The sequence below is a fragment of the Pristis pectinata genome, chromosome 7 (assembly GCF_009764475.1).
Source record: "Pristis pectinata isolate sPriPec2 chromosome 7, sPriPec2.1.pri, whole genome shotgun sequence".
Lineage (NCBI taxonomy): Eukaryota > Metazoa > Chordata > Chondrichthyes > Rhinopristiformes > Pristidae > Pristis > Pristis pectinata.
In genome coordinates this window covers 80,293,955-80,308,267 of record NC_067411.1, presented here as the reverse complement: position 1 = coordinate 80,308,267, position 14,313 = coordinate 80,293,955, and the positions used below count along the sequence as shown (strand labels likewise).

The 14,313-nt window shown below is 39.8% G+C and overlaps 1 protein-coding gene across 1 annotated transcript in view; it reads right to left on the bottom strand.

Annotated features, from left to right (window-relative positions):
• aldh7a1 (aldehyde dehydrogenase 7 family, member A1) overlaps positions 1-14,313 on the bottom strand; it is a 46,272-nt gene that overhangs the window by 9,749 nt on the left and 22,210 nt on the right. The window contains exons 6-10 of the mRNA XM_052020263.1: positions 13,257-13,389; positions 8,455-8,499; positions 7,363-7,440; positions 4,626-4,723; positions 4,449-4,490 (exon numbers count right to left, since the gene is read on the bottom strand). Coding sequence (XP_051876223.1) covers positions 4,449-4,490; positions 4,626-4,723; positions 7,363-7,440; positions 8,455-8,499; positions 13,257-13,389 — 396 coding nt within the window. The remainder of the gene's footprint in view (positions 1-4,448; positions 4,491-4,625; positions 4,724-7,362; positions 7,441-8,454; positions 8,500-13,256; positions 13,390-14,313) is intronic.

Below are 14,313 nucleotides of genomic sequence, written 5' to 3'. Positions count from 1 at the left end.
TAAATTGTGCATTTAGGAATAACACTTCTATTCACATGGGGCATTAGTTATTTGAAAAAAACTAAATTACAAAACTTTAACTGCACAATCTTGTTTTCATTTCAACACTTAAATAATAATTAGTGTATATCAATCTTCAGTGTGTACATATTTGTGTTTTTGGGTTAACATTTGGCTTCCTACGGATGATGAATTATCATGAAGCTCATTAGCCAATTACGTACATGTTCTCTGAATCATCAACATTTTCTCAAATAATCAACATCACAATTGCACTTAAACAAAATGAGGTGAAGTGCTCTCCAAGAACAAATTAACTGGGTGTTCTTAGTTAAAATACAGGTTATATTAATTAGGAGGCTGGGAAAGTTAAACAGCACTGATTCCAGAGTTCAGAAATACAGTACAACCCACAAATGACAGTTTGTAATTTTTTGTAATGCTTTGTACAGTCTTGTAATGTTTCTATTTGTAAGGCTTTGCACCATGTCCAATGGATGCATATTTTGTATGTTGTTCCTTTTCTGGGAGAAATAAAAAATTGTAAAGACTATTACAAACATAATAAATTTAATTAATTTCCAGCAAAGTGGGAGAAATAAAATTTACTGAAATATCCTTATCAGCATTTCTGCAAGTGAACTCAAAAATAAACCTTAGTTAAAACAGAACAAATTGAGAAAGCTTCAATTCTAATATCAATTTAGAAGTCTTGCAGTTCTTGATTTTTACCAGAAGATGGCACATGAGCTCCTTGAAATGTTTTCATCTTCCAAACTTGGAATTCCTTAGTCAACCACTCATTTTACAACACTGAGAGATAGAGGCAGCAGCAGCAACAAAGGTTTATAAAACCCCTTTCTCAGCCTTGAAATCTTAGGCATCCCAAAGCAATCTACGTGATGATTAAGTTTTAGAGTCATAGAGTCAGATTGATACAGCACAGAAACAGGTCCTTCAGCCCAACTCATCCATGCCGACCAAGATATCCACCTAAGCTCGTCCCATTTGCCTGTGTTTAGTCCATATCCATCTAAACCTTTCCTATCCATGTACCTGTCCAAGTGTCTTTTAAATGTTTGTTACTGTATCTGCCTTAACCACTTCCTCTAGTATATGTATAGGCACAACCCTCTGCGTGAAGTTGCCCTTGAAGTTATTCAAGTTATTCTTGAACAATAGTTACTGCTCTCATATAGGGAGCACTATATAGCTAATTTGCATATAAAGGTTTCAGAAAGGATCGGTACATGGAGCTGAGAAAAATAGAGGGCTATGGGTAAGCCTAGTAATTTCCAGAGTAGGGACACATTTGGCACAGCTTTGTGGGCCGAAGGGCCTGAATTTTGCTGGAGTTTTTCTATGTTTCTATGTAACAACGGTCTTGGTTAAGGAACATCTATTGATTACAACAGGAGAGATAACTCCCCTGCTCCTCTTCAAAGTAATACCATGGGATCTTTTACATCCACCCGGGAGAGCAGACAGGACCTGGCTGGGAGAGCAAGGGAGGAGCATACAGGACCTTGTACAAAAGATGGCAACCCTGACAGTTAGGGTAACTACCTTATCAAAATGACACAAGGCATTTAAATAAAATATAGGGACTTGGCCTACCCAGTAATTGATTTTTCAACTGTGTGGCAAATAGAGTGATAATTTTTTTCCAACTTGGTGATACATCTGCCAATTGAAAAAAACTGTACATAATGTATATTCTCTATTTAATCGGGGTAATTGAAAATCAATTTACCAATGCGTCTTGTTCTTTACTGGAATTTATTCAGGTTAGAAGATACCTACAGTAGAAAATGAACTGGTCTAGGGTTGATTTTAGGCACCCAAGGGTAAACTGCTAATGATACTACATTGCTGGACCTTTACAATTACTGACACAGGTAATGTACCACAGGATTAGATAAACATTCCTTTGTGTTCTGTATGAAGGTATCAACTGTCTTAGACTTGCATTTCAAAATCGCCTCCACAAACCAAATGAAACAGTGGTTGCTCAACTGGAAGCATACTCAGAGTTTGGAGTACCCCTCACAGAGCATTGTGATGGGTGGGTGGTTTCACTAAAAATCCATTCCTACACATCACTACATCATTGCATACTTCTCTACTCAAATATTTATCCCTTTCTTTTTAAATGTTGTGTATAACATCTTCAGCAATAACTTCCATCATACAGCTTATTTAAAGTAATAAAAATGTTTCAAGGTGCTTATAGGAGATTATCAAGCAAAACATTGACACTAAGCAACACAAGGAGATAATGGCTGATGATCAAATGTTTAATCAAAGGGACAAGTTTAAGCAGCAACTTGGCGAGGCAGTCAGGGAGGTGAATTCCATAATGCTCAGCTGCTAAATGTAGAGACAACCGTAGTAATTTCCCTGGCTTACCAGTGTACTGCAAACTGTAACACAAGTCACCGGAGCTACCTGGAAGCTGTGCAGGGCATAGAAGTGCCTTGGTGGCCTTGACAATCAAAGGTGTTGAACCCACAACCAGGCATGGGCAGCAAGTCAAATAACTGATTTGACCTTGTGAGTGGAGACACTTCAGATCAATTATTCTTAATGAAGACCCACAGAGAGTTTGACTTTCTGCATAGTCCTCCCTCCTCCACAACCACGCTTTACTTCTTCCCTCTTGGTCCGGCTACTCCTGCCTTTTTATTTGCACCCTCCACCCCCACACAACTTCACGGACCCGGAGTCACCCTGCCAGATCACCCACTGCTGCAGTAAAAAAAGTTCTGTGAGCAGACAAAAGCATCACCACAAATGCTCTTTTCCAAAGTTAGAATTACCTTCCATAAATTAAAGTCCAAAAATGTTAACATTTTAACAGACAACCTGAAAGGCCAACCTGGCAATGAATCTGCATTGAACAGATGATCCTTGTCAACAGAGCATCTGAAGGACTTTCCTGCTTAACAATGCAAGCTCCTCAGATACTCGTATGGTAAGATGGGCAGTGGAGCACAGAAATATCACATGGTATAATATTCTAATTTATTTTATTCAACTTTGACTATGTTTCTGACGAGCATCCTCGAAGCAAAGTGCATCTGCACAGACTAAGTCTTATTCTGCTATCCCAATCGTAAGGGGGTGAAGGAACCCAACTCCAGAGGTATGCACATGGGCTTCACTGGTACAATCCAGACCCAAGTGTGCCTAGAAGCTAATACATGAAGTTTAACAGAAACTTCCTAAATCAGCCCTTAATGGAGCTAATCAGAGCCACAGCTTGTAAATGGTGTCCTGGGGCAGAAGGCTACCAAAAGCACTCAAGCATCATATCTGCCAGCCTCTTATAAATGAGGTACACTCCCACTGAATCTTCAAATATTGGCTGGAGACTATGTTGGCAGGCCCACATAATTTCAATTATATTTAAATGTGCTTTAGTCAGCAGAATGACATGCATATTTCAGCTCATCCATTATGTATTACTGGCCATTTTTTTAAAGTCTTACTAAATTATTTATTTAAAAATAGTTCATGCTGAACATTAAACTAAGCTATAGTTGGCAGCCAAAATGTACTATACAACAGAAAAAGAAAACCAAAGTTTTCTTTTAACAGTTTTATTCATGTAATCAGTGATGGGGAAAGAGATGATTTTTTAAACAGTGAAACTCCCAACACAACTCCAATTGTACATCATCAAGTTAATTCAGCAGCTCAGGTAGAGGATAGGGTGGTGTATGGGGCACTGGAATCAACTTTCACCTAATCTGATGATACACAAGCTAATATTGATTCTACCTTTTCGAGTCGTACAGCACAGAAATAGGCACTTCAGCCCCACGTCCATGCCAACCATCAAGTGCCTATCCATACTAATTCCATTTACCAGTACTTTGACCATAGCCTGCCACGTCTTGGCGATTCAAATATTCACCCAGAAGCTTCTGAAATCTTGTGAAACTACCTGCTTCCAGCACCTTCTCAAGCAGTGTGTTCCAAATTGCAATCACCTTCTGGATGAAAATATCCTTACACAGATCATCTCTAGACTCTTACTCCTCACCTTAAACCTGTGCCTTCTGGTCTTGGACACCTCTGCCATCTTACTGTCTACCCTACATATGCCTCTCATAATTTTGTACACTTCTATCAGGCACCCTGCTCGGCCTCTGCTGTTCCAAGGAAAACAAACTTAGCCTATCCAGTCTCTCCTCACAACTGAAACATTCCATCCCAGGCAACATCTCTGCACCATCTCCAGTGCAATCACATTAAGGATTGCTTCATTCCCATTGCCATGTGGATTTACAATTAATCCAGTTTTTGATGATCTGACGGTGGCCTACCAAATATTGCTGAGTATGGAGCTCGAATGGAGGAACTGGAAATATTTTATATTTTCAACCTGACTTTACGGCTTTGGGCTAAAATATTACAATGCTCCAAATACTTCGATACTTTACCAACGATAGCATTATTGCCACCAAGTTCCAGAAGCTGTCGCCCTAAAAGGTAAAGAAAAAAAGGATAATCATTTTTCACATAACTGTTAATCATGAACAACTAATGCAATCCTTTTTAAAGTTACCAGCTTCAATGGAAAAAAAACATAGGGCTCACTGATGCAGCTAACCCCTTACCAAATCGCTCTTGAACTACTAAGGATACTTGTTTTCCAACACTTGTACTTCCAGTAAAAGACAGGAGGTTTATTCGCTCATCTTTACTCATTGCAATACTGAAAGTAATAAAAACAGAAATTTAGAATGTCAATCACCTTCCAGAATACTCAATTATGTACTCATGAAAGTTTACCCTGTTGGCACCTGGCAAGTTTAACTAATCCAATGAGCAAACTCTCTCTCCATCCCCAACCTGCCTCTGCTCTCCAAATCCCTGGAACATGCTGTCCCTTCCCAGAGCAGTACCCATCTTAACTAAAATCCCTTACAAGATCATCCGAGATTTACATTCACAGTACCAAATCAACTCTTGAAGTCACAAGGCCAATCCCATTTGCCCTTGATAATAGTCTATCCATCCTGCTTCTTGATCACCACTACCTCCTCTAGCACCTCATCATGACATATAGTCTGTTTTTAATTTGTTTTTATTCCAGCAGTAGTACTTGAGATCATACAAAACTCCGTTTCCATGCCCGAACTTCACACAAGGCTAGTTGCTCAGTGACCAACAAAGACACCGGATTAAGCAATAGTAGGTTTTTAAAATCTTCACCATCATTTTCCAAACCTCCATGGTGTAGATTTTCCTTCTTACATCAACGGTGCTGAGGTCAAGAGGGTTGAGAGCTTCAAGTTCCAAGGAGCAAACATCACCAAAAGCCTTGTCCCTGGTCTAACCACGTAGACCACCATGGCTGAGAAAGCTCACCAGCACCTCCACTTCCTCAGGAGGCTAAAGAAATTTGGCACTCCCCATCGAACCTAACCAATTTTTATCACTGCACCACAGAAAGCATCCTAGCTTGATATGGCAACTGCTCTGCCCGTGACCACAAGAAACTTGCAGAGTCATGGACACAGCTCAGCACATCACGGAAACCAGCCTCCCCTCCATAGACCCTGTCTATACTTCTCACTGCCTCAGTAAAGCTACCAGTATAATCAAAGACCCCACCCACCCCCGGACATTCTCTCTTCTCCCCTCTCCATCGGCAGAAGATACAAAAGCCTGGAAGCACATACCACCAGGCTCAAGGACAGCTTCCATCCCACTATTGAACAGTTCCCTAGTATGATAAAATGGACTCTTGACTTCACAATCTACCTCATTATGACTTGCACCTTATTATCTACCTGCACTGCACTTTCTCTGTAGCTGTTACACTTTATTCTGCATTCTGTTATTGTTTTTACCTTGTACTACCTCAATGCACTGTGTAATGAATTGATCTGTATGCAAGACAAGTTTTTCAGTGTACCTCATTACATGTGACAATAATAAACCAATTCAATACCATCTGCTAGCCTTCCACAAACAGCCAGGACACACCTCTGAGATATCTGTCCTCATCCAATTTCTAGTCTCTTAACCAATAACCTGTGAACTTAGCTACTCCACCACTGGCTGCTCTGCTTTCAACTGCCAAATTACAATGATAGGATATTTCCTCCAGAAACCTTTCAACCTGTCAAGCTGCTTTAATTTACATCTCATAATGGTCCCAGATCAGGGTTATGATCAGCTTCACTAGTATCCCCTTTCATTGTTGCATGTCAAATTTTGTTAAAAACTTTCCTCTGCAGTGCATTGGAATATTTTGCCACAGTGTCCGACATAAACACATGTTGTGAACACTTATTCTCCCATTTCTACAATGTAGGTGTTTTTCAAATGCATAATATCCTGTAGCACTGCATATAGGAAATCAAGATTAATTTAAGTTAGAAGTGGTGCTTTGGCGGATATGGGTGGCGATGGGATTTGGAAAGGTGCTGCAGGGAAGTCATCGACAAAAGAAGCAAGATATACAACTTAATAGGAAAGAGTAGGTTATGAGTGAATGAATAGGGAGTAATGGGGAAGGGGGATGGGGAATGATGCCAGATAAACTACTCAAAATAAGGAGTAAATCAGATTTTCATCCCCGCTGGGGACAGGGATGAGAGGAGGAATTTGACCAAATGAATCCCTTTTGGCCAGAAATGTACTGTAAGAAATCCATGCAATTTGGTTAATATAACAGGAAATTGGTCAATATATCAATATAGCCAGTAATATGACATTGCACAATTCCTTCCAAATGGTAATGCCTCCATGACACATAACAGTACAGATATTCCTTGAATTGTACCATTCTTTCCCAAAATGTTTGTATTTTACATTCAAAATCGCTATTTTGATTAATTTCTTTTTACCTTCCCATCTTATTATTACAATAAACTTTGTCAATTCACGAAATTTGCAGAATTTGCCCCCAAATCGTCGATCCCAGTTGTTCCCCTTTCCCTACCCAATACAGCTGGTTACCTTTATTCCTCCTCACTCCTGCCCTACTGATCATTCAGCTATTCACGTCAGGACCTTTAATCGCCTTTCCTCACCTCAGCTAAACTGCCAGCCACCTTAAAGCGGGTTTCTAAATGGAGTGAGCAACGTTCTCTAACTCAAAAAACATGCAATGGCCTGTCTGCTGCACCAGGCAAGTAAGTTTGGAGCAAAATGATCACTGGTGCTCTGCAGCTACACACATCTAGGGCAACCACGAGGGAACAAAAGACAATTAAATATATTCTTTTCCTCAAATACTTTTAGTCTGCTATGCAGAATGTCATTCACTCAGATGATAACCCGAAAAATTCCAGAGAACGAACTTCAGCATTGGCTTGTAGTTAATATTCACCCTTCACTTACCCAATGTCAGCACCACCGCAGGTTAGGGAACAAATGGCTCCAGGTAATTTATTATCTTCTAAGACCTGTGCAACAATTCTAGAAAGAAAAATAACAAACACCATCTTGTAAAGTTAGAGATTAATTTTGATATTAGGTAGTGTAAAAATAATTAAAGAGCAGCCTAGTGATGCACCAGTTAGGGTTGCTCCTCACAGCTCCAGCAACACAGGTCTGATCCCAATGTCAGGTGCTGCATGTATGGAGTTTGTATGTTCTCCCTGTGAGGAGTTCACATGGATGCTCCAGTTTCCTCCTACATCCCTAAAACATGGTGGTAAGTTAAGTGGCTACTGTAACTTACCCCTTGTGCAAGTAAGTGGCAAAGAATCAAAGGGAAATTAATGGGCACGTGACAGAATAAGGTGCAGAGCTACAGGGAAATAAGAAGGGCAACGGAATAAATGGGATTACTCTGCTGGGAGCTGGCATGGACTCAGTGGGTCAAATGGCTCCCTGCATTGTATTAAGATAAGAAAAAGACTGTTTTAATTGCCTTAAAGGCACTGATAGATATGTGATTTTCTTTCTGCAGCTTTTTTATTTAAAAATTGATAGGAACAAGCTATTGAAGGAACTCACACATCACTGCAATGACTACAAAGTAGAAACACACTTGATGAAACAAAAATGAATCCAGAAAATTCAGTCAAGTTCACATAAATCTGGATCAGAAAACTAACAACTGCAAGGTGCTAATGGAGCTATCTGAGGACAGAATGAGGACTTTGAAACAGGAACTAGGTCAGAATGGGAATTCAGTAAAGATAAAAACGTATTAAAACCAATCTGAAAGTGTAGTTTAAGCTTAATATTAAAAATGAACACGTTAGCCCTTAGAACACAACTGGTCATTAATATGCTCAAACAGATTTGTTTAAAAAGGTGAAAATTTACAGATCAGACCTGAGCGATTCCAGCGCTTTGTTTATATTTTAATTAAAAAAGGGGTAAAGTATGCATGAAGATCATTACACATTATTTTATTATTTTAGAACAATTAATCTATTCTTTATGAACAAGAGCAAAACAATGTTTGTGCAAAAAACTTACTTTGTTACAGCTACACTAGTGAGAGGAGTGGTTGGAGCTCCTTTCCTAGAAACATAAAATGGATGTATAAAAATTATAAATGCACTTGTAATGTCAATAAATTGTTGTCAGAAATCCATGGTTAATGCAGAAAAACTATCTATTACTTCATTGGGAATTACAGCAGCTCCAAGTTTGTCACAATGACATTACACAGCATGGAAAACAGGCCATTCAGCCACCAGGTCCATGCCGACCAGAGGACAAGCATCCATATTAACCCTATCCTCCAACACTTGGCCTATAGCCTTCTACGTCTCGGTGATTTAACTGCTCATCTAAACACTTTTTAAATGCTGTCAATGGCTCTGCTTTTACCACTCTCTCAGTCAGTACATTTCAGGTATTCACCACCCTCTGGGTGAAAAAGGTCCCCCTTAGATCCCCTATAAATCTCTTACCCGTTACCCTTAATCTATGTCCTCTAGTTTTATCTACCTCTGATAAGGGGAATGGCTTCCTGCAGTCTCTCCTATCAACACCCCTCAATTTATACCTTCAATCGTGTCCTCTCTTAACCTCCTCCACTCCAGGGAAAACAGATCCAGTCGCTCCTCCATAAGTGAAACACTCTATTCGAGGCAACATCCTAGTGAATCTCATCTGCACCCTCTCCAGCATTGTCATATCTTTCCTATTGTGTGGTGACCAGAACTGCATGCAGTACTCCAGCTGAGGTCTAACTGAATTTTTATAAAGTTAGAGCATAACTTCCTTGCTCTTGTATTCAATGCCTTGACAAATGAAGCCCGCATCCCATATGCCTTCTTAGCTACATTATTTACCTGCACTGTCACCTTGAGGTATATTTGAACATACATCAAGGTCTCTGTGTTCTCAATACTCCCTAGGACCCTTCCATTCATGATGTATATCCTAGTCTCATTGGTACTCAGAAAATGCATCACCTCACGTTTCTCAGGATTAAACTGTATCTGACGTTTCTCAGACCATTTTACCAGCACATGATATCACCCTGTAGCCCAAGACTATTCTCCACAAGATCAACAATTCCACCAGCAAACTTGCTGATCATGCCTCCTACATCCATATCCAAATCATTTACATATAATACAAACAGCAAGGGCCCTGGCACTGATCCCTGTGGAACATCGCAGATCATGAACAACCAGTACAAAAGCAGCCATCTACTACTGCCCTCTTTCCACTGCAAGAAAAGTTTAGATTCAATGTACCAACTTACCGCAGATCCCATGGGCCCTAACATTTAGGCCAGTCTCCCATACAGAACTTAAAGGCCTTACTGAAGTCCATGTAAATGACTTCTACTGCACTAGCCCCTTCAATACACTTCATTTCCTCTTCAAAATATTCATTCAGCTTGATCAGACAGGGTCTGTCCTTGACTAGGTCATGTTGGTTGTCTCTGATTAGTCCCTGCCTTGCCAAGTGATTAATCCTGCCCCCTCAAAACTTTTTTTTCCCCAACAAATTCTCTATTACTGATGTTCGGCTCACATTTCCCTGCTGCCCTCTTGAAAAGGGGAACCACATTTGCTGTCCTCCAGTCTCCTGGTACCTCACTTGTGGTCAGCGAAGATCTAAATCTCTGTCAGAGCCCCAGCAGTCTCTTCCCTCATCTCCCATAGCAGCCTGGGATAATTCTCATCCAACCCTGGAACTTATCCAATTTTAAGCCCTCTGAGGCATTGGGTACCTCCTCTTTATTTATGGAGACTTGAACTAGAATTTTACCTTCACCGAATCCTCCAGCTACAAAGTCTGTTTTCTTTGTGAATACTGATAAACAATACTCATTTAGGACCTCACCTATACCTTCTAGTCCACGTACAGATTGCCCGTTATCCCTAATGGGCCCTACTCCTCCCTTGGTTATTCTTTTGCCCTTAATATACCTACTAAATGCCTTCAGATTTACTTTAATGCTGTCTGCTAGTAATACCTTGTGGCCCCTCTTTGCCTTCCTAATTTTCTTTTTAATTGCCTCCCTACACTTTATACTCTTGATGAGCCTCCCTTATCTTTAGTCCTCTATAACTGCCATGTACTTCCTTTTTTCTCTTTATCCAATCTTCAATATCCCTCGACATCCAAAGGTCACTGTACCTGTTTTCCTTGGCTTTTATTCTTACAGGAACAGGTTGGCCCTGAATGCTATTTCTCCTTTGAATACCTCCCATTGTGCAGATGTAGAGTTTGAAATGTACAGAATTATGGTCACCATCTCCAGAATGCTCTCCCACTGACTCTCCTTCAGCTTGACTGGTTACATTCCCCAAGATAAGGTCCAGTAAAGCTCCTTCCGTCATTGGTCTATTTACATACCGTGTCAAAAAGCTGTCCTGGACAAACTTCAAATACTCCACCCTCCGAGCATTTTACGCTGAGGCAATCATAGTTAATATTCAGAAATTGAAATACCTTAGTACTATAACCTTAATTTTAATCTACCTCTGCTAATTGCCTACATGTCTGTTCCTTTACATAAAAGAATTTAGACTCAATTAATTTCAGTGATGAGGTACTATCATGAACCTAAGCAAACGTACACAACTGAGTAGCTTTCTCTTTGCAAAGAAGATTGCCAATTCCAGATAAAGGAACGGTTGATTTAGTGTCAGGAGTTTACTGCTCAACCTTAACTGCACCGCAAATTTTCAACCCATTGTGTTTTATTTTCATTGCATAATTCATCATGTACCAACATTTTAACTCCCATAAGAAATTAAACACTATTTTGCCAAAAGACTCTATTTCCCATTCATCGACAGGACTGTATATTTGAAATAATGCTTCCAGTATACACCCAGTTATTATAAAATAGTTTTCACCAAAACCCTGCAAGCTAGCTTTATAAAATTATTTGGTTTCTATTACATTATCTTAGTATTTTGTTCTGATTGTTGTGTCACTGTTAGCAGGATTAAAATAAAAAACTACAGCCAGCGTTAGAAGAATGAACAAATCGAGGCAAAGCCCTAGTGCTAGAGGGATCAACATCAAAACCTAGGAAGGAAGACACTTCATCGTATTGTGGGCAAGAGACAAGAATAAGACAAGCTGACCACTTTGGCTGAAAAGTTGTGGTGCAAACAGAAGCAAGTGGAAAAGTGGTGAGACTGTCCATAGCTTGAATCTAGAACTCAATATATTACAAGATAAAAATATTAATAAATATGCATATCATAGCAACAGTGACTATGCAAATGTTCTCTCCATGTGTGGGACAGACCAGACAGGTTTCATTGATTATTTTAAATATTATCTCTCTTAAAATTTATTCACAGATTTGATAACAGCAAGACTGCATTTACTATCTGACTCTAATCATCAGAATGATCGTTTATGTAACGGCCAATGTTTTACTAGCCCTGAGTCACCAAATTTACAATATTCAGTTATTAACTTGAATTCAATAAAATTTGTCACTTGTAGGTTAGTATCAGAAAAATGATCATGAAATTGGTTGGATTGTTGTCCTTTATAAAAGTGACCTTACCTATGTGCAATTCCAGTCATACTTTGACAGGACTAAATCTTAATTCTCCTCTAAAACAATGTACAAGCCACTACATTGTAAAAGTATAAATGTATAACAAGAAAGAAGTGCAAACAACTCAAGAATGGATTTTTTAAAAGGCACATCTCCAAAGGCATTGGAGAGGGTGCTGCCTGGATTAGAGAGTATGGATTACAAGGAGAGACTAAAGGAGCTAGGGCTGTTCTCATTGGAGAGGAGGAGGATGAGGAGAGACATGATAGAGGTATACAAGATATTGAGAGGAATAGATAGAGTGGACAGCCAGTGCCTCTTTCCCAGGGCACCAATGCTCAAAACAGGAGGACATGGCTTTAAGGTAATGGGTGGGAAGTTCAAGGGAGATGTCAGAGGGAGGTTCTTCACCCAGAGAGTGGTTGGTGCATGGAATGCGCTGCCTGGGGTAGTGGTGGAGGCTGATACATTGGTCAAGTTCAAGAGATTGTTAGATAAGCATATGGAGGAATTTAAGTTAGAGGGATATGTGGGAGGAAGAGGTTAGATAGTCTTAGGTGGTTTGAAGGGCGACACAACATGGTGGGCTGAAGGGCCTGTATTGTGCTGTATTGTTCTATGGTTCTAGGGTTCTTCTATCTGAGCACACCTTATATTACAAAGCCCTAAATAACAAAAAAAATCATTACAGCCAAGCTTGTCCTGGAACCTCTTTTCCCCTTTTGTTTTGCTAAAAATTATTCACCCCAGTGCCTTATTAATAAATATTGTATTGTTAATAAACATTGCCATTGTATAATTGCATTACAAACAGAAGTTTGTAAATGAAAATTTTTTTTATTTTTAATACAAGGTATTACTGTACTGAGGAATGCATTTCCACCAATCCCATTCCAAATATCCTCAAAGCCCCAGTCTCACCCCTTCAACACATATCAAGCATTCCCAATTCAGTTCTATATTTAAGCATGTACAGCTTAATCAAATCTTGTCTCACCCTATGTCATTCATTGTTCAACAGACCAGGCAATAATGTGGAGTTAATTACATTAAAGTACTGGACACCACAGAACCTTTGCAGCTTGCATAAGTGGAGGGAGAGAGAAAAAAAAACATCCAGCCAATAACCCATCTCTTGGAAAGGTCAATAAGTTTCCCTGCCCCATCCTCTTGAATGTTCATAAACCAGGTAATACAATCAGAAAAATGTTAGCATTTAAGACAAACACATCAGTGTGAAAAGCATGTTGAATACAGCACAGAATGTATCACTGTCAAAATAACTTACCACAGGCAACAGTTTCCACAGACGAGTGCAAGAGCATTATTCCAGCCATAAACAGCCACTGGAAAGTTAAATGCAGTGATGATTCCTACTAGACCTAGTGGATTCCATTGTTCAATGAGAGCATGTCCAGGACCTTGGAAAGATTTTATGGGGGGAAAAAAAATCAAATATTGCTCAACATATTCCCTGATATGATACAAGTCTACAGTTGTATGATTTCATTGAAGTTTTCCTGATATTACATAATTTGCAGGGTTAGTGGTGGGGGAGAGGGGTGGTCTACTGAAGTTACCGTGAGTGAATGGGAGAAACATCACAGAAATTCTACCCCTGGTCTGAGAGTACATTCCACTTCAGTTATTCAAATTCACTGAAACATGGATTTCTCTTCCTTTTAACTTACCAGTTCCATAATAGTCACCCCAAGTTCAAGGTTATTCATTTAAGAATGGATCGAACCAGGTTGTCATCAAATAATTAAGTCACAATTAAACAGACATCAGAATGAATGGATTAAGGTACAAGATGGGAGAATGGTCAGACTTCCATACTTCCTCCAGCTCTGCCTCCTTCAAGGACTCCAAACCATTCTCTTAGTTCTTTAATCTCCACCACATTTGCTCCAATGAAATTTTCCACAGAAGTGCTTGTTTTTTCCTGAACCGTGATCGACAGAGCCCTTGACTACATCTCATCTATTTCCCACACCCCTACCCTCAACCCCCCTCCTTCTGGATGGAACAAGGATAAAGTTCCATCAGTCCTCACCTTCTATCCCACCAGTCTCCCCATGCAACAGACCATCCTTCACAATTTCTGCCAGCTCAACAAGATTCGACCACCAGACACATCTTCCTCTCCCCCCCCCTCAGCATTTTGAAAGAATCATCATATTTGTGACCCCTGGTCCACTCTTCCACGTCTACCAACCACTGCCCTTCTTTAGGCACCTTCCTATTCTACTGCAGGAGATGCCACACCTGTCATTTTACCTCTTCTCTTCCTATTATCCAGTGTCTCAAACAGTTCTTCCAAGTGAAGAAGCAATTCATTTACA